At 49.6% G+C, this 25,655-nt stretch overlaps 2 protein-coding genes across 4 annotated transcripts; one reads left to right on the plus strand and one right to left on the minus strand.

Moving 5' to 3' along the window:
- Positions 1-1,629: 1,629 nt before the first annotated feature.
- On the plus strand, positions 1,630-19,926 carry GBA1 (glucosylceramidase beta 1). 3 transcript variants are annotated; one of them, XM_065902815.1, is made up of 13 exons: positions 1,630-1,776; positions 2,971-3,001; positions 14,434-14,512; positions 14,873-14,960; positions 15,369-15,560; positions 15,674-15,820; positions 16,041-16,174; positions 16,388-16,560; positions 16,790-17,027; positions 17,580-17,804; positions 18,491-18,654; positions 19,056-19,172; positions 19,265-19,926. In XM_065902815.1, exons 4-13 carry the CDS (start codon positions 14,906-14,908, stop codon positions 19,368-19,370), a joined length of 1,551 nt encoding a protein of 516 aa, XP_065758887.1. In that variant the 5' UTR covers positions 1,630-1,776; positions 2,971-3,001; positions 14,434-14,512; positions 14,873-14,905; the 3' UTR covers positions 19,371-19,926. The 3 variants fall into 3 exon arrangements, with proteins under 3 accessions (XP_065758887.1, XP_065758896.1, XP_065758877.1); XM_065902824.1 differs by lacking the exon at positions 2,971-3,001 and having other exon boundaries at positions 1,635-1,776; XM_065902805.1 differs by lacking the exons at positions 1,630-1,776; positions 2,971-3,001 and having other exon boundaries at positions 14,338-14,512.
- On the minus strand, positions 19,926-24,936 carry MTX1 (metaxin 1). The gene is given in 10 exon segments (XM_065902836.1): positions 19,926-20,270; positions 20,373-20,527; positions 20,961-21,037; positions 21,165-21,347; positions 21,479-21,571; positions 21,665-21,748; positions 23,134-23,213; positions 23,345-23,414; positions 24,402-24,878; positions 24,880-24,936. Coding segments are annotated over 10 exon segments (1,476 nt in total). The 5' UTR covers positions 24,922-24,936; the 3' UTR covers positions 19,926-20,055.
- Between the last annotated feature and the right edge of the window lie 719 nt (positions 24,937-25,655).

Genomic DNA, 25,655 nt, shown 5'->3' on the forward strand with positions numbered 1-25,655 from the left:
CCAGGGGATCTTCCCAAACCAGGGATGGAACCTGAGTCTCCTGCATTGGCAGGCAGATTCTTTACCACTGAGCCACCCGGGAAGCCCAGAGACATCATACTCTTCTGTATTTCCTCCTACTTTGCTGTCATGGAATCATTTGTCAGCATTCACACCTCTGCCTATCCGATTAACACTGGAGAGCCCCAGGTCTCTCCCGTTGGCTCTCTTCTTTTTTCTACCTCCACTTTGTCTATAGGTGGCCCTACAAGATCCATGGCTTTCACAGCCATCTATGTGTTCATGGATAATTCTCTCCTTTACCTCTCCATGAGCTCCAACCTCCAATGTGACATCTCTCCTCAGATATTTAATGGGTGTCTCAGACTCAACATGGCCACAATGGAGCTCTTGATTCCAACCCTTGTGCCTGCTCCTCTCCAAACATTCTTCTCTTAATACATGGTACCACCACTCACCCCGTTGCACTTTCCATAAGCATAGGAATTACCCTCATTTCTTTTTTCTCACCTGGCATGTCCAGTCTTACCCTGAATTCTTCCATGTCTCACCAGCTACCTAGCCCTAGTCACAACCCTCTCTCCTTGCCTCTTAATTGATCTATTTCCATTCTTCCCACAATCCACTCTCCAGTCAGCAAAGTGATAAGAAATCATGTCATATCAAAGTTCTGCCTAAATGTAATAGCTTTCCATTGTATTTAGAATAATCTCCAAACTCCTTATGAAACTGTGGTCAGGTACAACCTGGTCCGCTCTGCTTCACTCCAACTGCCACTGCACAAGAGACTTTGCACCAGCTAGCTCTTCACCAACACGAAACTCTGCCCTATCGCTGTTGCTTTCACCTAATTCGAGAGTCTTAGTTCAATATTCATTTTCTCGTTGAACACTTCGCATTCTATCATACCGCCCTGTTGTTTTGAACACTTAATTGCTATCTAAAATTATCTTGTTTCTGTCGTCCCATAGAATGCAAACTCCTATGAGCAGGGGGTTGCTCATTGCACTTGGTCTAACACTTAGTAGGTCCTCAACAAACTCATTAAGTTACTAAAAGCGTGAGGTCTTGTAAACAGCTTCGGGACCCTATGACTTTGGGGACAGCCGTGGGGCCCTACAGGAGAGAGGGGGTGGGAGGAGGCACTGCCCATAGATGGCGTCAGGCTGCAAGGCTTCTTGAATAATTCACCATCATAACAACCCAGCTTCAGGGAAAGAGGGTTAGGGCGCGGCCAGAACGACAAAATGAGATAGAAGGAAGTGGAGATTGGGGTTCCCAGAGGGGCAATTTCTGAGCACTAAATGTTCCCTATCCCGAGACTCCCAAAGGAGGAAACTCAAGAGTACAGCTCAGCTTCCAGTGACCCGGACTCACGGAGGGAGCGCAACCTCCCCACCCATTAGGGTGTGCTGGCGAGTATATACGGAGGCGCATGCGCGCTTCTTGCTTCCCGCGCCCTCTTTCCAAATAGACCCCCGAATACGCTTGCGCCGTATGTGGGCTAAGGCTGGTCAGAGGAAACAGCCCGTCCCCAGCACTACCAATAAGACGTGCGGAAAGTGCCTGCGTCCTGCCTCCGGACGATTACGGGTCTCCCTTCCCGAGCGAGGCCCGGGTCCCGCCCAACGGGCCCTGCGCGCCTTGCGGCTGCGCGTGGTGAGGTGCACCCCGTCTCCGCGGAGCCCTGTTCTCCAGCCCCGCCTACCAGCTTTACAGGCTGCTCTGGGATTTCCTTTCGCCTCCGGTTGGGGCTGCTGTTTCGCTTCGCCGACGGTAGGCGTAATGGATTTTGCACTGCTTAGGATCTTAACTCTCCCTTCCCTGCATCTGCAGCTCACCTTCTTATCAGCACTGTTATCATTAATTGTAGGGATGGTCGTGTTTTACTAATGAGGAAGAGGGGGGAAATCTTCAGATCCTCTTCTACTCACTTGCATTTTTGAGGGCTGGCATGGGGGAAAGGTCTGTAGAATTTATCCCTTCTTCAATCATCCGACAAACGTTCAGTGAGCATAGCACTAGCGCCGGGTGCTGTGCTGCCTGCTGGCGATACACACTGACTTCTGCTCTATCAGGCTTTCGTCTGGACGGATCAACAGACAAAGGAGTTAGGCCACTGGGAGCTATAATTGACATTAAGTCATTTTTACAATTAACTGCAACGAACAAGAGCTACAACGGAGATGTGAGATTTGTGAGCTTGTGTTACAGGAAGGGGTGTGTGTGTGAGAAAGATAATTTCTTAGACATAACGACAGGAGCTGAGATCTGAAAGAAAGATGAATAGGCATTAACTAGGCCTGGAGGTGAAGAGTGGTGCAAACTGAAGAAGAGCCTTTGTGAGGATTCTGAGGAGAAAGGATAGAGAACAAGGGGGCCAGTCCATGGCAGGCTGTAATTAGAGATTGGTCTCCGTGCCTTGGCACTTACTCCTTACAGTCTGATTTCTACACAGCAGCCAAAGTGATCTTTTAAAAATATAGACCTGATGGTGGCACTTCCCTGCACCAAACTAGCCAGTGAATTTCCATCTTGGAATAAAATGCAGACTCCTCACAGTGGCCACTAAGGCCTTACAGGATCTGAGCCCCAACCTTTTTCTCTAAATTCACTTCCTACCACTCTCCCCCTCACTCCCTTTGTCCAGCACTCCCTACCCCTTTATTTTGTTTTCATAGTGCTCATGGCCATATGAAGTTCTTTGTTTATTGTCTACCATCCCCGCTAGGACATAAGCTCCACCGGGTCAGGGACTTTATCATCTTATTCATTACTGTATCTAGAACAGTGCCTGGCCCATAGTAGATGCCCAATTATTATTTGTCAAATATATGCATTGGGGAGCACATAGCAGGGGTGCCCTGCCCATTTAGGGGTGTCGGGAAAATGGTACTGATGGTAGAGACATTAAGGCTGAGGACTTACTGATGAAAAAGAGTATTTATTCTTCTTTTTTTTTTTTTTTAGAGAGAAGAAAATATCCTAGCTCAGAGCAGAGGTAAGATGGAATGTGGCCTGTTAGGCAAAATGTGACTGGAGCATATAGTCCACGTGGAGAGATGAGAAATGAAGCTAGAACAAAGATGCCAGGTCCTGTAAGCTCTCTTAAAAGGCAGTTTGGAGCCATTGAAGGATTTTAGGACGGCGAGTGGTAGCTTCAGTGTTTGTATTTGAGTTACACCATTGAATGCTTCTTGAAGAATGGATTGGAGGAGAAAAGTAGAGTGTAGGAGGTCAAGTGAGAGGTGTTTCAGTAGTTGACAAGAGAAATGATAGGAAGAAGGATTCGGGGAGAGGACAGAGTCAGGCACAAGCCTCAGGTTCTTCGAGAAAGAGGTTCTGTTCATGGGGAAAGAGAACACAAGAGGATGAGTGGTTTTGGCTGGAGGAGATGATGCCCTCATGATGGTGCTGCTGAAGTGTCTGTGAGACTCCCACCAGGAAAGGTCTGGAGGGAAGAGTCATCACAGAGTCCATCTCAAGAGGAGGATTGGGATTGGAGGTGCAGATTTTGGAACCAAAAACAGCAAGAAGATAATCAAAGCCATGGGTTATCTCTAGAGAGCATGATGAATGAGAAGAGAAGGTCTAGGACAAAACCCGAAGGAACAGACAGAGGAGGTGAAACCTGCAAAGAAGGAAGAGGACCTCCAGAGCAGCAGAGTGTGAAGTCCTAAGAACAAAAGAGAGTGCTTCTAGAACAGAGGGGCCTTGTGTCAACTGAGGTAAAAAGTACAGTCAGATAAATGCTTGGGTACTTAGTTGCTTAGTTGTGTCTGACTCTGGACTGTAGCCCGCCAGGCTCCTCTGTCCATTGGGGTTCTCCAGGCAAGAATACTGGAGTGGGTTGCCATGCCTTCCTCCAGGGGATCTTCCCAACCCAGGGATCGAAACCAGGTCTCCCGCATTGCAGGAGGATTCTTCACCGTCTGAACCACCAGGGACTCCCTGGACTGGGCATTATTCACTGGATTGCAACAGAGTGATCATCAGTGACCTTGGCAAGAGTAGTTTTGGGGAACCAAGAGGATCCAGCTTCAGCCCATTTCTCTCTAAGAAATGGAGAGAGGACTCACCAAGTGTAGTGACTCATCCCAGAGGTTTGGCTGTGAGTAACATTACATGCATTGTTGCATGAGGTTCTCATAACAACCCGTGAGGCAAGAGGTTTGGAGATGAGGAAACTGAAGCTCCAAGAAGTCAAGTAACTTCCCAGTATCTCAGTTCTAGTAAGGAATGAAGCAAGGGTTTTAATCCTGTATAATCACTAGGGTGTCCATGTCAAAACACCCTTCCCCTTCCTTATTGCCTCCTCTTGAGGGAGGGAACTGGTGACAGCCGGAGGGAACAGGGGTGGGGGTAAAGGCCTGGGACCGAAGACTCCTTCCACTGCACCTGGAGGAAAGAAACAAAGGCTAGATAACAATAATAATTCCAGCCATCCATATGGAGTTTTACAGTTCACAAGGACCACCTTCTCATACCTTTTTATCTGCAATGAGACTTGTGACAGCCTTGCATGGGAGGCTCGGGACAGTAAGGAATGTGTGAGCAGACTCACAGTTGTTCAGCATTTGAATCATACTTCCTGTTGCCTCAACCAAATCCCCTCAATTAAGTCTCACTCTGGCTCTAATAGTCCTCTTCAGAGTTAGCTTCATTCTTCTGGAAGTTCACCACTCTTTTGCCTCAGATCACACCAAAGACATTCTCTGAAACACTGACAAGCAGGACCTTAAACAGCGAATGCGGTTAGTAACTTAACCCATTCATTCATTCAGTAAACCCGAGCTCCAATTCTGTGCTTGTCTCTTGAGGAAAAAAGTTTTAGGTTTCAGAGAAATAGAAACTGTGAAATTTGCCCTGTGGCCATTTAGAAACTTACAGAAGGGACTTCCCTGGTGGTACAGTGGATAGAAGTCTGCCTGCCAGTACAGGGGACACAGGTTTGATCCCTGCTCTGGGAAGATGCCACATGCCATGGAGCAGCTGAAGTCCATGCGCCGCAACTGTTGAAGCCTGCAAGCTCTAGGGTCTGCGAGCTGCAAGTACTGAGCCCCTGTGCTTCGACTACTGAAGCCCACACACCTAGAACTGGTGCTCTGCAGCAAGAGAAGCCATCACAATAAGAAGCCTGTGCAACTGCAACAGAGTAGCCTCCTTCACCACAACTAGAGGAAGCCCATATGCAGCAACAAAGACCCAGTGCAACCATAAATAAATAAATAGATAAATAATTGTTTGAAAAAGAAACTTACTGAAGACTAAAAATATACTACTGAAATGTCAGGAAGACTGTAGAACATGATGACTAAGAGCTGCTTGGGCTTTAGAGTAGGAAAGAGCTGAATTTAGGCTTGACTCTGCTGCTTACTTAATCTCTCTGAGTCAGTTTTCCCCATAACATGGGGTTGTCAGGCTAATGCATGTAGTAAGCACTCATGAAAGATTAGCTATTGGTATCTTGAGAAAAATTATAGGAAAGCATATGAGGTACAAACACTTTCCATTTGCACTTGACTTTACAGGTATGCTATGGTATTGTTTAAGAGTTGGTTAATGAAACCACCTATTGCCATAATCTCTTGGCAACATGTTTAAATTATGTATCAAATCATCAGTTGTACACATTAAACATATACAATGTTAAAAAAAAAATAAACTTACACAATGTTACATCTCCCTGGCAGTCTCTGTTTAGTCGCTAAGTTGTTTCCAACTCTTGTTACCCCATAGACTGTAGCCCACCAGGCTCCTCTGTGGGTGGGGTTCTCCAGGCAAGAATATTGGAGTGGGTTGCCATTTCCTTCTCCAGGGGATCTTCCCAACCCAGGAATCTAACCCAGGTCTCCTGCATTGCAGGCAGATTCTTTAATGACTGAGGTAGAGATGTAAGAAATTTTAATCTCGATAGAGCTGAAAAAAAAAATTTGTTGATCAGATAAATCTGGAGATGAAACTGCTGCTGCTGCTAAGTCGCTTCAGTCCTGTCCAACTCTGTGTGACCCCATAGACAGCAGCCCACCAGGCTCCACCATCCCTGGGATTCTCCAGGCAAGAACACTGGAGTGGGTTGCCATTTTCTTCTCCAATGCATGAAAGTGAAAAGTGAAAGTGAAGTTGCTCAGTCGTGTCCGACTCTTCACGACCCCATGGACTGCAGTCCACCAGGCTCCTCTGCCCATGGGATTTTCCAGGCAAGAGTACTGGAGTGGGTTGCCATTGCCTTCTCCAGGAGATGAAGCTACAACCTCGTAATTAAGGGGCAGAAGGGTCTCACTGGAGGAAGAAATCATTTGGTGTCAGTAATCAGTAAGAGTGGTGTTTCCTCAGATCAGAAACCAGAGCTGAAAGGACAGATTAAAAATTGACTGGTGAGGTTTATCCATTCACTTATCTCTTAAGTATTTTTTGAGTCTTCCTCTGCCATACATGACATGAAAGTGTCTCTCTTTGACCATGGAGGGGACAGGGGGACCAGGAGGAGGCACCGTCCTTGGGGAGCTGACTTGAGACCTACAGAATAAGGAGCCTGTGACATGGTGCTTGCCAGGCTCCAAGGCTGGAGTTTGCTATTTGAGCCAAGGGTTGGCTGAAGTGAGATCAGAACTTCTGTGCTGGGTCAGCCAAACTATTTTTGTGCTTCAACTTGTCACTTATATTTATTTCCCTGTTGCCCTCCCTTGGTGTTTAGCTAAGTCTTTTAAAAGTGCTGTGCAAAGGGAAATGAGGAACACATTTGTGGCCACCTAGTACGTCCATAGTGACTACTGCAGCCTGGGCATTTGAGGTGACTCCCCCTAGGCCAGTGGGTCTCACTTGTCCCCTAGAAGGCATTTTGGAAATGTGTCTTTAGTGGAGACCATGATTAGGAGCAATTGATTTTTCTAGTAGTCATGTACGAATGTGAGAGTTGGACCAAAACGGAGCCTGAACGCCATAGAATTGATGCTTTCAAATTGTGGTGTTGGAGAAGATTCTTGAGAGTCCCTTGGACTGCAAAGAGATCAAACCAGTCAATCCTAAAGGAAATCAGTCCTGAATATTCATTGGAAGGACTGATGCTGAAGCTGAAGCTCCAATACTTTGGCCACCTGATACGAAGAACTGGCTCATTGGAAAAGACCCTGGCGCTGGGAAAGATTGAAGGCAGGAGGAGAAGGGGATGGAATGGGGGGAGACAGTTGGATGGCATCACCAACTCGATGGACTTGAGTTTGAGCAAGCTCCAGAAGTTGGTGATGGACAGGGAAGCTTGGTATGCTGCAGTCCATGGAATCGCAAAGAGTCGGACATAGCTAAGCGACTGAACAACAGCAATTAGGAGCACTTTGAGAATTTAGTGGAAGGAGGACAGGAAAGGTAGACTATAACATGCGGGACAGCCCTGCACAGAGGAATATCTCTCATTCTACTTATGGAATGTTCTGTTCAATAATATATGCAAATATAAGATCAAATATAAATCAGAAAGACTTTATTATATAATAATGCAGAAAAGGTTTAGAAGTTTTGTTGTTGTTGAAAAGCCCAATAACTTAGGAGAAGATAATTATGGAGGAAGAAGTTAAATACATTGTCTTGAAATTATTGCATCTGTCTACTCAGCATATTAGAGCATTTCCAACTATGTAATATATTTAGTTGTAAAGAGTTTCAGTGTGGTAGTATTCCTACCAAAACAATGAACCAATTGCAAATATGTAATGAAATTTTTTTTACTGGCTTCATTGAGGTTTAATTTACATACTATAAAAGTTTCTCCTTTTAAGTGTACAGTTCAATGATTTTGAGTAAATTTATAGAATTTTGCAATTTCGATTCCCACACCAGCTGCAGGAAAGCACGTTTTCTGTCTCTCTAGATTTGGCTGTTGTAGAATTTCGTATAAATGGAATCATGCAATGTGTGGTCTTTTTGTCTGGCTTCTTTGACTTGCCATGATGTTTTTGAGGTACATTCATGTCATAGCATGTATCGGTATTTTGTTCCTTTTTATCATTGAATACTATTCCATTTAATGAAATACCACAGTTTGTGTATTTATTCACCAGCTGATAGACATTTGGTTTGTTTCCATAAATAACGCTTCTCTAAATATACATGTGCAAGTCTTTGTGTGGATGAATATTTTCTTTTCAGTAGCTACCTAGAAGTGGAGTTGCTGGGTCAAATGGTAACTCTGTTTAACATTTTGAGAAACTGCCAAATTGTTTTCCAAAGTGGATGCACCATTTTACATTCCCACAATAACATATGAGCGTTCTAATTTCTCCACATCCTTGCCAACACTTGTCATTGTGTCTTTTTGATCACAGCCATCCTAATGTATATTAAGTGGTGTCTCATAGTGGTTTTGATTTGCATTTCCCTAATGATAAATGTTGTCAAGCATGTTGTTGGATATTTGTATGTTACCTTTGAATAAGTATCTCTTCAAGTCCTTTGCCTGTTTTTTAATTGGGTTATCTTCTTCTTATTGAGTTGTAAGAGTTCTCTGTATACTTTGGATACTGGGCCCTTATCAGAGATGTGATTTGAAAATATTTTATCCCATTCTGTGGGTTTTCTTTTCACTTTCTTGATGGCATCCTTTGAAACACAAACATTTTTCATTTTGATGAAGTCCAATTTATCTTTTTCTTCTATCATTTGTATTTGGGAATCATAAATAAGAAACCATTGTCTAATGAGACTTTGAACTTAAGCTATAATGAGATGGGAATTTTGGGGACCTTGAGAGGAAGTAAGAGTATTTACCTGTGGGAGAGACATGCCTTATGGGAGAACAGAGGGTGGACTATGGTAGATTGCCTCCTAGATGGCCCCTAAATGATCCCCACCACCTGGTGTTCATGCCTTTATTTAGCCCCTCTGTCCCACACACATCTCTTTAGAAGACCTGTGTAGGGACTTTGCTGGTGGTCCAGTGGTTAAGACTGTGTGTTCCTAATGCAGGGGCAGCAGTGTTGTTTCCTGGTCAGGAAACTAAGATTGCACATGCCACACAGGTGACTTTGGGGCTCAGCTGGTAAAGAATCCTCCTGCAATGTAGGAGACCTGGGTTCGATCCCTGGGTTGGGAAGATTCCCTGAAGAAGGGAAAGGCTACCCACTCCAGTATTCTGGCCTGGAGAATTCCATGGACTGTGTAGTCCATGGGGTCGCAAACAGTTGGACATGACTGAGCGACTTTCACTTTATCCTTCAATTAAAAAAAATTTTTTTAATTTAAAATATATATATTAATAAAAAGATAACTGTTACCCAATAGGATATTGTAAAAATGATAATGTGTGGCTCCTGAAGCTAGGACATTGTCGCTTCTGCCTTACTCTCTTAGACCACTCACTGGGGAGGAATCTAGCTGCCATGATGTGTGAGGACACTCAAGCAACCCTATGAATTATTCCATGTGGTGGGAAACTGAGGCCTTCTGCCAACAGCCAGCCCCAGTTTATCACTTATGTTAGGTGATGAATGTGTGTTAGGCTTCCCTGGTGACGCAGACAGTTTACAGTCTGCAATGTGGGAGACCCGGGTTCGATCCCTGGGTCGGGAAGATCCCCTGGAGAAGGGAATGGCAACTCACTCTTAATATTCTTGCCTGGAGAATCCCATGGACAGAGGAACCTGGCGGGCTACAGTCCATGGGATTGCAAAGACTCCACATGACTGAGTGACTAACACTTTCACTTTCACTTAACTTGGAAGCAGAGCCTCAGCCCAGTCAAGCCTACTGGAGATGACAGCAGCCCTGACCAATGTCTTGGCAATAATTTTTTGAGAAACCTCAAGTGTGAACCATCCAGATAAGCCACTCCTGCATTCCTTTCCCACAGAAACTGTGAGATAACAAATGTTTATTGTTGCCTAAAACAAAGAAAAAGAAACCACTGGCTAATCTTCCTTATTCCAGAAATGTTACAGTTTTAGCTCTTATATTTAAGTCTGTGATTCATTTTGCTTTGATTTTTGATTATGGGGTGAGGTAAGGGTCTAAGTTTATCTTTTTTGCACATGATATCCAGTCATGTCAGCACCATTTGTTGAAAAGAAATTCCTTACTGAATTGCCAAGGCTTAGAATCAAATAGTAAATTTGTTAAGACTTGTGGAATGCATTGAATCTTATTCATAAAGACTGACTTTTAAGCATTTTTATTTATCTTGTATTTTATATTTTTACAGCATAATAGTAATTACATTTTTAAAAAATTACATGAAAATTACACTCTGAAATTATTAATTCATGGGCTATTTTTCCTTCTGTTAAATCCTAATTTATTACATTTAGGTTAGTACATATCTGACTGTTCTAGAATATCTTGTAGATAATCCTTCCTAAGCATTTATTTATTTATTTATTTTCTTTTTTTCTTTCTTTTTTTTTATGCATTTATTTATTGAAAACATATTTTCCTATTAAAAAAAGGTCCCATTATCTTTCCTTTATATTCCAATTAAGGTAACAATATTTAGTCTCTTAAATTATGTGTGTAGGTAAGTCATAGTATCTATACCTTTATTTCAGGATAGTAGAGTATGTGAGGAAATACTTGTTATGAAAAAGGGGTGTTCAGGCTATTGGGCTGAGATTTCCCGTGATAGAGAGTGAGGCTCAGGAACGGAGGCAGATCTGCCCCTCCCCAACTGAAAACCAATCCAGCTTGCTCAACCCGGGAATCCTGGATTCTGTTTCTTTATCGACCAGTTATCCCCTGACCAATGCCTTTGAAGAACACAGATCCAGAAGTGGAGCCACGTAGCCAGCACTTTGGAAGCCAACTTGGGCTTCATTTTTACCAGATAGAGCACACCGTGGAAAACACAGGGCAGTTTTAAAACAATACAAAGCAACACCGCCGACCAGCACAGCAGCTTTTGAAAATAACCAGCAGCATTTGGCACACCAGGAGGCACTCACCTCCAGGTGTGATGTGTGTCATCGGACTCTGGGTATGAATCTGTTATCAAATGCAAGTCTGTGCTCAGTGCAAGTGAGGCGAGACAAGACCAAAATGTCAGAGTTTGGAGCAAAGAGAGGTTTACTGCAGGGCCATGCAAAGTTGCTTATGCCTTAAAAACCCCCAACTCCCAGAAAGCTTTCACCTAAGCCCTTTTATAGGGAAGGGTGGGGAGTCGTGGCTAGTTGTTGCAGACTTCTTGGTGTTAGATCATTTGTTCTTAAGGTCAGGTCATAGTCAGGTCACCATGTTGCTGTAAACCTCCGCCAGAACAAATATTATTCTCTGTTCTGACAAAGGGCAAAGTGCTAATGCTCAACTTCCGCCCAGGCTAAGAGAAGGGGACCCTGCTCAGGCCCCTTTCTCTGCCTGGGAGCACTGGTCCAGCACCAAGGCTGTGTCCTTCCACCAGTGCCCAGGCCCTGCTGAAGAGGCAGATCGCAGCTGGTGGCGCACTCCGGGGCCGGTCCCCAGAGCCTGCCCAGCCGTCGTCACTGAGGGAGCCAGGCGCCCAGGACCCAGCCAGCCCTCGGGCTTTTCATTTAAACCAGAGCGAATCATTCGTGTAGGATCAGTGGGAATACGTGTTGTAGCAAATGCCATTCAGGTTAGTTTCCAGTTCACAGCAGTTGCCCTTCTTTGAGAAAAGCTCCAACCACAGAGGTGGACCTGAGGTCATGATAGGCAGTATCATTGCAGCTTAACCCTGACCTCTGCCACCTCCTAGGGGGTAGACAGCTGATCTCAGCTGTATCAGTTTTTGAAATGTGAACAGAGAGACTGAAGCTGGTTGAAGTTTTATTAGTGCATGGCACTTAATGGCAGTGCCATGGAGCTCTGGAGGTCTGCGGGATGCAGCCCTCAGCCTAACCCTAGACCCCCCAGCATGCTCGCCAGCCCCTAAGAGAAGGCCTCTCACCTCTCACTCACTCTCTGCCTTGAGGACCGCTGCCCAGTTGAGAGTTGGCAGCCATAGGGTCCCATGCCCCGCCCCTTATTACAAATCCATGTCCCACCACTGTGTAGTCAAGGGACTTTGGGCAATTTCATGACCATTTAGAGTCTTAAGTTCCTCATCTCTAAAGTGGGGAAAAAATTAGTATCTGCCTCATGAGAATGAAATGAGACAATGAACATAAAGCAGCATAGAATAAGTACTCAATAAATATTAGCCCTGATAATAACCAACTTTATTAAGAAGATAAAATACAAAAGCCTCAAGGGCAAATCACCTTGATAGAAATGAAACAAAAGACTCAACAAAGTCTCTGCCTGCAAAGGGAAACAGGCAAGGGAGAGGGACTTTAGAGCCAGCAGAGCAGGTAAGGGCAAACACAGTATGTGCTTAGTAAATATTAGTGGAACAAGTGAACTCAAGGGAAGTAAGATATTGGCTGTCACCTGCTCTCCTCCCCAGAACAAGTCATGTGCAGCATTTCCTTGAGAAGCAGGAAGTCTGAATGGGGCAGATTTGACATCATGATGGTGGTTCAATTAAACAGAACAATTTGGCACCTACCCAGAAGCCAGGCCTTCTGCTTGAATGAGTAAGAACTCATTTGTGGAATTCCAGGCTCCTTATGTAAACTCAGCCCTACCTTGTTGTAGTATTTGGTACCAGTTTTCATTAGCATAGTGGTGAGCCCCTGCCTGTCACATGGGAGACCGGGTTCGATTCCCCAAGGGAAGGCAACACGCCCTTTTTGGGCTTCCCAGATGGCACTAGTCATAAAGAACCTGCCTGCCAATGCAGGAGACATAAGAGACGAGGGTTCGATCCCTGGGTCAGGAAGATCCTCTGGAGGAGAAAATGGCAACTTTGCCTAGAAAAATCCCTTGGACAGAGGAGCCTGGCAGGATACAAACTGTGGGGTCACAAAGACTGAAGTGACTTGGCAGTGTGGTAGGCGTTATCATACTGACACTTTACAACAATTTTGTGCGATGGGAGTTATCACTTCCCTTTTATAGATGAGAAACAAAGGATTAGAGTGATTAAGTCGTTTGTTGTTCAGTCACCAAGTCATGTCTGACTCTTGGCCACCCCATGGACTGCAGCAGGCCAGGCCTCTCTGTCCCTCACCATCTCCCAGAGTTCGCTCAAGTTCATGTCCATTGAATCGGTGATGCCATCCAACCCTCTCATCCTCTGCTGTCCTCTTCTCCTTTTGCCTTCAGCCTTTACCGGCATGAGGGTCTTTTTCAGTGAGTTGGCTGTTCACATCAGGTGGCCAAAGTATTGGAGCTTCAGCTTCAGCATCAGTCCTTCTTGTTTATTGAAGGTCAAACAACCAGTAAATAGTAGAGCCAAGATTCAGACCAAGCTCCTCTCACCGAGACTATAGCTCCTGACAGGCTACAGCCATGGAGTCGTGAAGATTTGGACACGACTGAGTGGTTAAGCACACATACACACATAGCTCCTCTAGGGTTATGGGAACCTAGAAGAAGAAATGGTCAATTTTCCCTGGAGTTTATTTGGAAACACTTCACTGAGATAATTTAAAAAAAAGACAAGCAAGTGGTTCCCGAGGGTCTATTGTGTACCAGGCACTGTGCTTATCTTACTGATTGTAGTAATGACCTTGTGAGGTGGTGGCATTTAACCGATGGGGAGATTTAACTGATGAGGAAATAGGCTCAGGAAGCTAGAGTCAGTCAGGTCTTAAATGTGTGTGTCACTCCCACTAAATCTGTGATGTGGCCCATGAGGCAACACAGGCTCCTTCTCACATCCACTGAGGATACAGCTTTGTGCCACACTTTCCAGTTTCTGAACTGCTTTACACAACCTCTCTGCCCTGTGAGAAAGACGAAACAGTTCCTTCTCATCTGTATCTGCTGATGAAATAAGAGAGGCCTGGAGGTACCAGCCCCCTGCTCAGGGCCCATCCTCCCTGAACTTCTCTGGTAATACTGCTTATCCCTCACCCCTTCTCCATGAAGCCCTGTATGAAGGGGCTCTGTGCACAGCTGTTACCAATTTTGTCCTTATCTATAAGCATCTGTGTGTCTGACTCCCCTGCTTATGAGCCTCTATAGGGCAAAGATTGCTTAATCATCGCTCAGGATTTTGGCCTCGGTATTTTTGTACCATGATCCTCTTTTATTAGTATTAACCATTCTCAGCATAACTTTAAAATATTTTCCTTAAGAAGGCAGTGTGCCTGCTGTGGTTCCCATCCTTTGGGATTCGGGAACCTCTACCCAATCCCTCATTCAGATCTTTCATCTAGATTCTTCCTAAAGCTGTCATCCGTACTTGCCTTCTAGAATTTCATAGGATGGATAAGCCCTCAGGAAGCCAGTCAGTCGCCCTTTACAAGTATGGTTGCAGTTGCCTCACTTCCTGGGTCATGTGACACTCCCATGGTCTCACGTGACTCGCTCCATTATGCCGGAATTAACGCGCAGAGCTAATCTGGTGTGTGTAGCTGTCACAGACCCCTGCATCCCTGTTTTTAGTTGATCCTCTATCCCTCCGAAGTTTGGGAACCCAACGTCTTCTTGCCTGGTGAGGGAGCTTTCAAGTCCTTCCAGAGAGGTGAGTAGGGACAAGGCTTCTAATTGGTCTTGTCATGTACTTTCTGGAATTCTGGCTAACCGGGCTCTGGAATTCAATCAATGACAGGCTCTCCTTGAAGCGGGTCATCATGCCTTTTTGATGGAGGGAAGGTGGGATCGAAGGAGAAATGGTTGGGAAGAGGGGCGCAGGAGGGTCCTGCTTGGGGTGGGCAGAGAGCTATTACTAGCAAGAGCTTGGAGGGAGGGCTGGATTCAGGTGTCTGTGGGCTGTGTTCCATTCTGTTTAAGGTGGGAGACTATAGGCAGTCGAGATCTGCAGCAGAGTAGGAGAGAGGTGGAGAGGGGCTTGCCTTCTAGCCTCTCCTCATTGTGTTCTCAGGAGTGTCCTGTGCCTCAGGGCAGAGTAGAAATCATGGCTGCCAGCCTCATGGGATTACTTCTACTTCACACAGTGTCGTGGGTATCAGGTAAGTGAGTCAGAGAGAAGGGAAGGAGCCCCCAGGCCCCCTTCTGCCATTTGGTCTTTGGCAGTCTCTGGCATACTGGTGGTGGACTTAAGTAGATGCTCAATAAATCCTTTTGTATGACTGAGAGCAACAGTGGGGTGGGGGTACAGCAAGATAATTTTTTAAAATATTTATTTATTATTTACTTGTCTGAGTTGGGTCTTTGTTGTGGCATGTGGGATCTAGTTTCCTGACCAGGGATCAAACCCCTGCCCCTTGCATTGGGAGCTCAGACTCTTAGCCACTGGACCTCCAGGGAGGCGCAAGAATTTTTGAAACCAGTATTTAGTCTTTCTTTGCAACTAGTGTGTCCCTTCTCCTCATCCTCATCCTTCAACCCTTGTCTCTCGTGTGCGCCCTTCCTGCCAGGTGCCCGCCCCTGCAGCCCTAAAAGCTTTGGCTACAGCTCCGTGGTGTGTGTCTGCAATGCTACATACTGTGATTCTCTTGACCCCTTGACCCTGCCTGACCTTGGCAACTTCAGCCGCTTTGAGAGCACACGCAGCGGGCGCCGAATGGAGATGAGTCTGGGGACCTTACAGGCCAATCGCACAGGCACAGGTAACCACTCCTCACCCAGGCTGTGGTCCTTCTGAAGCCCAGTCATGCCAGCGATCAGCATGGAGTTTCTCCCCTGTGCAATGACGCCTTTTATTCCCTGCGGATGTCCCCAGGGTTGCTGTTGACCCTGCAGCCAGATCAGAAGTTCCAGAAAGTGAAGGGATTTGGAGGGGCCATGACGGATGCTGCTGCCCTCAACATCCTTGCCCTGTCACCTGATGCACGGAATTTGCTACTCAAATCATACTTCTCTGAAGAAGGTGAGGAGGAAAGGGACAGGATGACATAGTGCAGCTGACATTCTGGCCTTTCCTTTGACCCTGACATCCACCCATCCCTGACATCTGGGTCTCTGTTAATGCCTAGGGGGGGAAAAATTGTCCTATCCATCCGCTGAGTGCCAGGGGCCTCCAACTCAGATAGTCTGCCCTTCACCCTGCACCCAGGTTCCCTTTGGCCCTGATTCAGGAATTTCTGCAGGTATTGAATACAACATCATCCGGGTCCCCATCGCCAGCTGTGACTTCTCCATCCGCACCTATACCTATGACGACAGCCCTGATGACTTCCAGTTGCTCAACTTCAGCCTTCCAGAGGAAGATGTCAAGCTCAAGGTGGGCACTCTGGCTGCCTCAGGCCCCAGCAGCATTGATGCCTGGTGGTTGAGGGGCCTTAGGCTAGAGCAGTTTGCAGAGAGACATAGAACTTGCCCCTGCCCTCGCTTGGGATGGAAGGGTAGAGGCTGATGGCTAGGCCAGATACACTGGTTGGGCCAGTCTGTTTATCTTCCAACTCTGGGTGTCTCTCCTCACTACCTTTGTTTCCAGATACCACTGATTCACCAAGCTCTGGAGTTGGCCAACCGCTCCGTCTCACTCTTTGCCAGTCCCTGGACGTCACCCACTTGGCTCAAGACCAATGGGGCCGTGAATGGGAAGGGGACACTCAAGGGTCAGCCAGGGAATCTCTACCACAAGACCTGGGCCAGATACTTTGTCAAGTAAGGAAACAGCAGGGCCATCGGGTCTGGACCGGCCTCCCCTCTCAAACACCCTGGTCTGCGTCCCAACCCTTGACCTGTTCAGCTGCCAGATCTCAGATCACCTTTCTACCTTCTGGGCCTTTCAGGCTTAGGCCCCTCGGTTTTCCCCAGTCAGTCCGACCTCCTAGTCCCCAGGCTCCTGGTCCCCTTTCTTGGCCATGACCCCTCACCCCCTTTCCCTTGCCAGGTTCCTGGATGCCTACGCTGAGCACGAGTTACGGTTCTGGGCAGTGACAGCTGAGAACGAGCCTACTGCAGGGCTCCTTACCGGGTACCCCTTCCAGTGCTTGGGTTTCACTCCTGAGCACCAGCGAGACTTCATTGCCCGTGACCTGGGTCCCATCCTCGCCAACAGTACACACCGCGACGTCCGACTGTTCATACTGGATGACCAGCGCTTGCTGTTGCCTCGCTGGGCCCAGGTGGTAAGGACCAGGACTCCCATGGGTACCTGGTTGTTTGGATGCTCAGTTGTGACTGACTCTTTTTTAACCCCATGGACTATAGCCCTCCAGGCTCCTCTGTCCATGGGCTTTCCCAGGCAAGAATACCAGAGTGAGTTGCCATTTCCTTCCCCAAGGGATCGTCCCGACCCAGGGATTGAACCTATATCTCCTTCTTGGCAGGCAGATTCTTTACCACTGAACCTCCTGGGAAGCCCTTAGTACCCTAGTGACCCCAAATCCAGCATCCAGATGATTAGCTCCCGAACAGAGTGCCTTCCCTGCCCCAACTTTTGATTTCTAGAGTATCCTGGCTGGGGCCAGGTGCTCAGGTGGCACTCCTGGGATGCTGGGGGTGACCCCCTCTGGATCTCCAGAGCCTCAAGAATCTCCCAGGTTGTCACTTTAACCCCCTCTAAGTTGTGTTCATCCTGCTCCCACCTCTCAGGTTCTAGTGCCTCTTCCAGATCCCTTGTGTAGGGCCCAGGCTCCATGACTGTGTCTTCCCAGTAGCCCTTCCCTTTCTCTGTACAGGTGCTGGCAGACCCAGAAGCAGCTAAGTATGTTCATGGCATCGCTGTGCATTGGTACCTGGACTTCCTGGCTCCAGCAAAAGCCACCCTGGGGGAGACGCACCGCCTGTTCCCCAACACCATGCTCTTTGCCTCAGAGGCCTGTGTGGGCTCCAAGTTCTGGGAGCAGAGCGTGCGGCTGGGCTCCTGGGATCGAGGGATGCAGTACAGTCACAGCATCATCACAGTGAGTCACCTCAGTCTTTCTTTCCACACAGCAGACCACCTTGGACCCCTCACTAATCTCACCAGAGGCTGACAGGGGCCCTGCTCTCCAGCTTTTCCCCAGCTCGCTTACTCTTCGGAGCAAAGTTTGGGGATTTCAGGATGCCCTCTATTGTCTTCCCTTCAGAGATCTGTGCACCCTGTCACCTTGTTCTGAATGCTTGAGCAGTTGTATCTGCCTCAGGTTTCTCAGCTTCTCTGGTGATGCCTCTGTCCTCAAAACCCCTCCCTCTTTAGATTTTTAGTTTTTGGCTGTGCTGGGTCCTCGTTGCTCCTCGGGCTTTCTCTCATTGTTGCAAGCGAGGGCTACCCTCTAGCCTTTGTGCACAGGCTTCTCATTGCAGTGGCTTTTCTTGTTGTGGAGCACAGGCTCTAGGCATGCCAGCTTCAGTAGTTGTGGTGCATGGGCTTAGCTGCCCCACGGCATGTGGAATCTTCCTGGATCAAGGAAGGAACCTGTGTCCCCTCCATTGGCAGGAGGATACTTAACCACTGGACTACCAGGGAAGTCCCCTCCTTAGACGTTAAGGATATAAACACTCCCCTCCCAGGGCCGAGGCCCCACAGCCCACCTCCCTCATGTGACGCTTCACTGTACTCACTGGGGGCCCAGTGTGGAGCTATGTCTCTGCCCTGTTCCTGCCCTAGAACCTGCTCTACCACGTGGTCGGCTGGACTGACTGGAACCTCGCCCTAAACCCTGAAGGGGGACCCAACTGGGTGCGCAACTTTGTTGATAGCCCCATCATTGTGGACATCGCCAAGGATACATTTTACAAACAGCCTATGTTTTACCACCTTGGCCACTTCAGGTGAGTGGAAGGTGGGCAGTCCCACTCCATGCCAGGTCTGGCATCTCCTGCACTGGGCTTGTATCACCCACTGTGAGGGAGCAGGAAGGTGTGGAGTGGGAACCTTGGGAGGCTCGCATCTGTCCCTTTTGCACCGTATAGGTAAGAAGTGACTAGATGGCATTTGAGACAGACAATTCCTGAATGCCTGATGCTGAGGCTAGGAGGCAGGAGGGCAGGGCATACCTAACTGCATGGCTGGAGGCCTGGAGAGTTAGGGCAGATCTTAGGAATGGTTCTGGGGGCCGGTGTGGGGGTGGGCAGGGTGGTGTAGATGATAGGGAAAGTGACTTCTCAAGTGAGAGACTAATGGAAGCTACCCTCAGGGCTGGGGTCCCTGACAATGTCTGTTCCCACTCCAGCAAGTTCATCCCTGAGGGCTCGCAGAGAGTGGGGCTGGTTGCCAGTGAGAAGAGTGACTTGGACACGGTGGCACTGTTACGTCCTGACGGCGCTGCGGTTGTGGTCGTGCTGAACCGGTGAGAGCAGTGGGGCCTGGGGCCTGGGATGAAGACGAGACAGTGAGCTTGGCGGGATCACACATTCTGCTTCTCCTCCCTGCCTCTTCCAGCTCCTCTAAGGATGTGCCTCTCACCATCAAGGATCCTGCCGTGGGCTTCATGGAAATTGTCTCACCTGGCTACTCCATTCACACCTACCTGTGGCGTCGCCAGTGATGGAGCTGATACCCACGCTTGTGCCTGGGCTCAGCATGGACATTAAAGGGACACGGTCAGCCCACATGCCGTCTGTGGCTGCAGAGGGTACAGCAGGACCAGGGGGAGCTTAAGTGACGTAAGCCCAGAGGCAGTGGTTTGGGTGACTCATTCTCCCCTCTAGTTGGTGCCAGGGGCTGGAGGCCCCTAGGGAAAGGATCGGGAAGCCCCAGTGGTCCTCCACCCCCGTGCCTCTGTGAGCGTGTGCTATGCACTGGTTGCCTGTGGAAACTGGGCCCGGGCCCAGGGTGAGCTCACTGTCTGTACAAACAGGGGTGGGGGGGTGGGGTGGATGGAGAGAGAGGTTAAGGAAAGGAAGAGACGAGGAAAGCCGGACCCAAAACTGGGAACTGTTTGTCTTTCTTGGAGATGCAGAACCAGGCCTATGCAGATGTCAGCACCAAGGCACAGGCCTTGAAAGAAGCCAAGCACCAGAGGGTAGACTCAAGCACCAGATGGTCCCCCTGGTACCAGCTAGGAAAAATGGCAGCTTCTTAAAAGACAGAATATCTGATCTCAGTCCATGTGAGCAGTTTTATTTCAGGGGGTGTGGCACCCCATTTCCACCATACCAACAATGGGGAAACACAGGAGCCTCTGGAATGCATGACAGTAGAAAAATCAGTCCCGAGAGCATGAGGATAAATCATTCCTCTTCATCCTCCTCAGCCATGCCCAGGGCCTGGGTGCCTGGGGCCCGGGCAGATGGTGCCCGCTGGATGGAGACAATGCCGCTGAGCAAGGCGTAGCCGGCCATGGCTGCCAGCCCCGCCAACACGGTTAGGATCTGGTTCCGGCGCCGGTACGGCTCCTCCTCAGTCTCTGGGTTCGCTGGTGTCTGGCGTGGAGGTGGTGCCTCAGCTGAGGGGAGAGGAAAGGAGGTGGGTGGGAGGCTGGTTCCTGGATCCCTGCCCACTCTCCCCAGGACTAGCACCCCCACCTTCCCACCCATCCACCCCTTACCTCCTTCCCAGGGGAAGTATAGGCTGAGGATGTGGGTACAATAGGCACAGAGATTGTGCAGCCCCCGCAGGTGGGCCTGCAGCTTCCCACTGGGCAGCTTCGCCTGTTGCAGCAGGGCCAGGTAGCTGAAGACGAAGGCATCCAGGGAGGCGGGGCTGCAGCAGAGAGAAGAGTGGGATGGAGAAGGGGAGAGGTGGGGTCAGAGGAAGAGTCAGCCCTGGGAAGATAGGCTCTGGGCAGCGGGGGACCACCGGGGGAGAAGAGGACACACGGCTCTGGTCCTGGTGTGGGGAAAGTGCCCCAGGTGGCGCCAGCCTGGCCTTGAATGGGACTCTATCCCAGCGCTGCATAAAGGGCACATTGAGTGCCCCACAGCTCAGCAGGCCTGTCCTGGGCCTGGCGGCCCTCCCACCCTCCTGTACCACTGAGGCGGGTCCGGCCCCACACACAGCCCTACCTTCACCAGACCCAGTGTCTGTGCTGAGCACCTCCTGTCCAGAGCTGGAGCCCCCACCCTAGCCCCTGTGGCTACATTTGAACCTGTATCTTCTTCCAAGCCACCTATGACTCCCCTGGAGTGAGACTCACGCATCTCCAAAGAAGAATTTCTGAGAGCCCAGGCGCTGAGAGAGAAGAGTCAGGCATTCTCGGGCCTCCTGGTATAGCTATGGGGAGGACACAAGGTCGGCTCATGGCTGCGGGGTGGGTACCGCCTCCCCTCCCAGGCACTCGCCCCCTCCGCCATCATCCTGGCGGCCCCTGTCATACAACACCCTCCTGTCCCAGAGGTACCTCCTTCTCCAGCTCCTCCTCATCCCCAGGCCTGTGCTCCCCACACAGCAGCTGCAGCCGTTCCATGTACTGCCGCTGCATGCGGCCAGGCAGGAAGAAGTTGAGGGGAAAGGGCATGGCCTCTGCATACCACTTCCGGGTCACTTCTACATAGTTCTTGGCGTCTACCCAAAAAGTATGTATCTGCATTGGGTATGTAGGAAGGAAGAGGCTGGTCTGAGCCACTGTACCTGCCTGACCCAGGGTGGGATTCTGGTTCCCATGCTGGGTGTGTGTGTGTGTCTGTGTGTTTCTGTGTAGGCCTGGGCACTCACCAGCACTGGGAGCAGCTTCTCCTCCAGCAAAGACATGAAAGCCAAGGTGTCTGCTCCTTGCCGGGCTGACAGGTCATAATCAGCATTGTACTTCTGTGGAGGAAACATCCACGGTGAGAAGTAGATGCTGGGAGACTGCAGGGACACTTCCTCAAGGAGGGAGGCCTCTTATCTGGCACCACCCACCTTGACCTCTGAGCGCAGCAGAGGTAGAGCAAGGAGCTTTTCTTGCGGAGGCCCCCTCGCCTGGGCCCAGTCAGTAGCCTGTTGCTGTTGGCGAAAAGCCTGGACCTTGGAGCCTGCTGGCCGTCAAGGTCCCACGCCCACTGGGGGGAGGAAGGAAGGCCCAGCCACAAACCAGGAGCAGCTCCCAGAGTTTCCACGGAAAGCTGGCGGGATGCCTGCTGACGGCAACTTTCTAACAGTAACTTCCCCAATCCAGACACCACAAAACTAGCAGAGCAGAGCTCAGATGCAAGTTGGGCCTTAATCAATGCCTCAGGAACTAGGGGACGCCATCCTCACGCTCCCGGGGCCCAGTGAACCCATGTCGAGGGCTCCCTGGCTTGTTCTCTCAATGCTCAGCTCTTGGCCGTTTCTTGTTTCATTCCATGGTCCAGGCGCCACCACCACACACACATTCCAGCCATACCCCCAGGTCTCAGCCTGCCACACCTTCCTAGGTTCAGTGTCTGCTCCTCAGCACCCTCTTCCACATCCTGAATAAACTTTGTCCCCAGGTAACCTCTTGAGTATGATCGTTAAACCTCTCTGAGCCTCATTCTCCTCCATGGAATAGGGGTAATAATCTTTCTCTCAATATGGCTGTGGTAGGAGAAAACTAGAAACAGGGAAAGCTGTGCTCATATATAAGGAAACAGTGGCCCAGTCCCACCAGGAGTTTTGGCTTTTACCTGGATCCCTTCTCTCCATTCCTCTCAAGCCTCCATTAATTCCCCAGTTCCTCCACCTTTGGGAAAGTAGAAATGAATAAGAGGGGTCTACTTCTGACAGTATGTTCCCTTTTGGAACCAGACCATGAAAGCTGGAAGAGCCCTAAGAAAGTATCCTGGCTAAGTCCCTGGTCTTACAAATAAGCTCACAGCTCTGAGAGATTAAGCAATTTGCCCAAGGTGGTCACATAACCAATGACAGAGTGAAAAGCACAGCCTGGGCCTCTCTAGTCCTCTCGTAATGCTCTTTCAACTTTCCCATCATGGTACTTGGCCTTGTCCATCCTGAGCCCTGTATTATAAAGCCTGACCTGGTCCCTGAAAAAAGAGCAATGGCCCTTAGAAATCCCTCTCTGAGCCCATCTTCCACCCCACCCCCGCACTGGTCTCATCTTTGAGGGCTTCATCTGTTATTTCCTACTCTCCTTCCCCTTCCATGTGTCAACAGCCTGTTCATCTCTCCCTCCCCGCCCAGCAGGCAAAAGGCATTGTGCCTCCAGCTGTCTCCACAGTGGCCTAGCTGAATTTCTAGCCTACTGCATCACAGCAACATGTCTGTGTTGCCTCCAGGAGACTACATGTCCCTTGAAGCCCTGGGTCACCTGCATCTGGTTTGGCATACACTTGGTACTCAATAAATGTGTGTGGCACTGAACTGACTCAACTTCTCTCGCTGGCAGTCACCCTACCCAAACCACCTACCTCTTTTCGAAGGTGGGTGATGATCTTGTGTGGTACTGAGATGACCTCTCCATGACTGGTCCGAAGGGCCGGCAGAGTTCCTGACATTGAGAAAGAAGTATGTCCACCAGACCCTTAGCCACCTATCCACACATAGACACAACACATCCTTATCTGTCACCTGCACTTCCCCTTGTACACTCCCTTCCTCACCCCCCAGAACACTGGGTACCTGAAGGACTCCGCCAGGGGTTGGTGATCTTGTGCACCTTGAGTGGGGCACCAGTAAATCTGGCATAGGTCTGCAGGAAAGGAAGCAGAAGGCAGAGAGGCCAAGGACATGGCCCACACAGGGGAATCAAGGCAAGAAATAACATTTATTGAATACCTTCTGTGCTGTGCTCTACACTGAGGGACTGCTTCACACAAAAAAGGTAGACATTATTGTTCTCATTTTACAACAGGCAAACACAGGGCTTAGAGACCTTATGGACATGTCCCTGATTACAAATCAGCCAGGAAAACCCTTCCTTCTTATATCCTCTCCTGCCATCTACCTGGTGAACACCTAGCCTCGCTTGGAAGCACTGGCCATTCCTTCTTGGGCAGTCTGTTTGGTCTGTTCCTACTTATACTTTAGCATCTGAACATTTTATTACACTTATTTGCTGATGTTTCTAACTTTATATAAACAATTCCAGGGGAGGGACCAAATGCTATTCATCTTTGGATGCCAGTGTTTGGTATCTGGAAGAGGCCTAATACCTTGAAATGAGTGAAAATGAAAGTGAGTGAATGAGTCAAACTAGTTATAGTGTGACTCCAAAGCTCTTTCTACAGAGCCTTAGCTGTGGGTGGGCCTTTTGGTTCAATAAACAATAACCTCAGTAAATGGCGTTGAGTGAGGAGGAGGAAGGGGAGACTGAGGAGAAGGCAGTAATGCCAAGCCGGAGAACCTTGAGATCATCCAGCCTTTGTAAACCTCCGGATGAAGAAAAGGCGCCCAGAGAGAAGGGACCGCCCCAAGGTCACAGAGCCAGTAAATGGATGTTTAAGAACTAAAATTCATCTTCTGAACCCCCGACCAGGCCTCTTCCCATTGCTAAAGAAAACCTAGGCTACCAAGGCAGCGTACAGAGTTCATACCGGCCAGGCACGCTCTTTGATTGCCTCAGTTTACCCCACTGTGCCCGTACTGAGGCGCCCTGGCAAAATTCGGATGACCGGCTAGTCCGGCCCCCTCCCCAGTCCTCCAGGGCGCAGCAGAGAGCGCCGGCGCCACCCCTCACCAGCACGGCCAGGCTGTCCAGGTCCACTGACGGCAGCCCCCAGCCCCCTGACCAGCAGAACAGCTCCATGGGCGCCGCCATCTTGCCTGCCCTCTGTCCCGGAAGCACCTCCCCCTGCGCTTCAGCCCTCCCCTGTGTGGATCCGCCCCCCTCCCTTTCGGCAGATCGAGACCCAGGGGAGGCTGTCAGGAGGGCGCGGCTTGTCCAGGCCCGAGAGGCGGCCTGAAAACGGCGTGGGGCGGAGCCGAGGGCTTCTGAGGAGGGCGGCCGCCGCCTGATCCAGAGGTGCCTCCCGAAGGGGGGAAGGATCCTCAGCCCTCCACGCCTTGGAGAATCAGAGCACCCCGATGGAGGGGAGCCCTGAACACCCGAGGACGCGGTGGGAGCAGGAGAAGGGGATTTTGTGCTCCATGACTGGTTCTGGGGGCTCTCGCAAATCTGCAAGACGTCTGGGCTGCTCTGGGGCCCCTCAGGGCTCGGCCCCCGAGCGGGGGCTGCGGGGGGGTCCCCCGAGCCGCATGTTTTCCACAGCGCGTTATGTTTGGAACCAGCCCCGCGCCTCTTGTTGCCATGGAAACAAAACAGGGGCGGTGGCGGCGGCCGGAGCGAGGCCGGGCTGGGGCCTGTGTGTGGGGGGGGAGGGGAGGTGGGGCTCGCGGGCTGTTGCCTTGGTAACGGGAACTGAGGCGCCCCTCCACCCCATCCGGGTCACGGCCTGTCCGCCAGTACCCCCCAGTGTTCCTTGTCTAGCCCCCGGCCCCTGGCGGGTCCTCTGGTCTGCTTCTGTCCTTGGTGTCCCTTTCCTCTTTCCTGATTTCTTCACTCCAGCCTCACTGATCACTGTTTTAGGCTCTCCCTCCAGTTCCCACCGGACGCTTCCAAATTCCAAGCTTTCCTAGGAGTGAGGGGAAGATGGAGGCAGAAGCCCAAGTCATGGGACCCCCGCCAATCCCTCATCCTAATGAAGAGCACTTGCTCTATCTGAGCAGCAAACTTCATTCCATACGGACATCCCCTGGGCACTATAGCAAGCTAGTTTCGGCCACTCCCTTGGAATTCTCTCATGCCAGCTGTGGAATAATGCCCACTGTCTGACACTACCCCTGCCAAGGGTTCCTGTCTTCCCCAACTGTTTCTTCCAGAAAACAGTAGCATTCGGTAGCAGCCCCCAACAGCGTGATGCCTGGAGATGCGGAGAAAGGGAGGCACCTGGGGGAGAGCACCATCAGGGAGCGGCAGGAGGTTAGGAGGCCT

The sequence above is a fragment of the Muntiacus reevesi genome, chromosome 1 (genome assembly GCF_963930625.1).
Source record: "Muntiacus reevesi chromosome 1, mMunRee1.1, whole genome shotgun sequence".
NCBI classification, from domain to species: domain Eukaryota; kingdom Metazoa; phylum Chordata; class Mammalia; order Artiodactyla; family Cervidae; genus Muntiacus; species Muntiacus reevesi.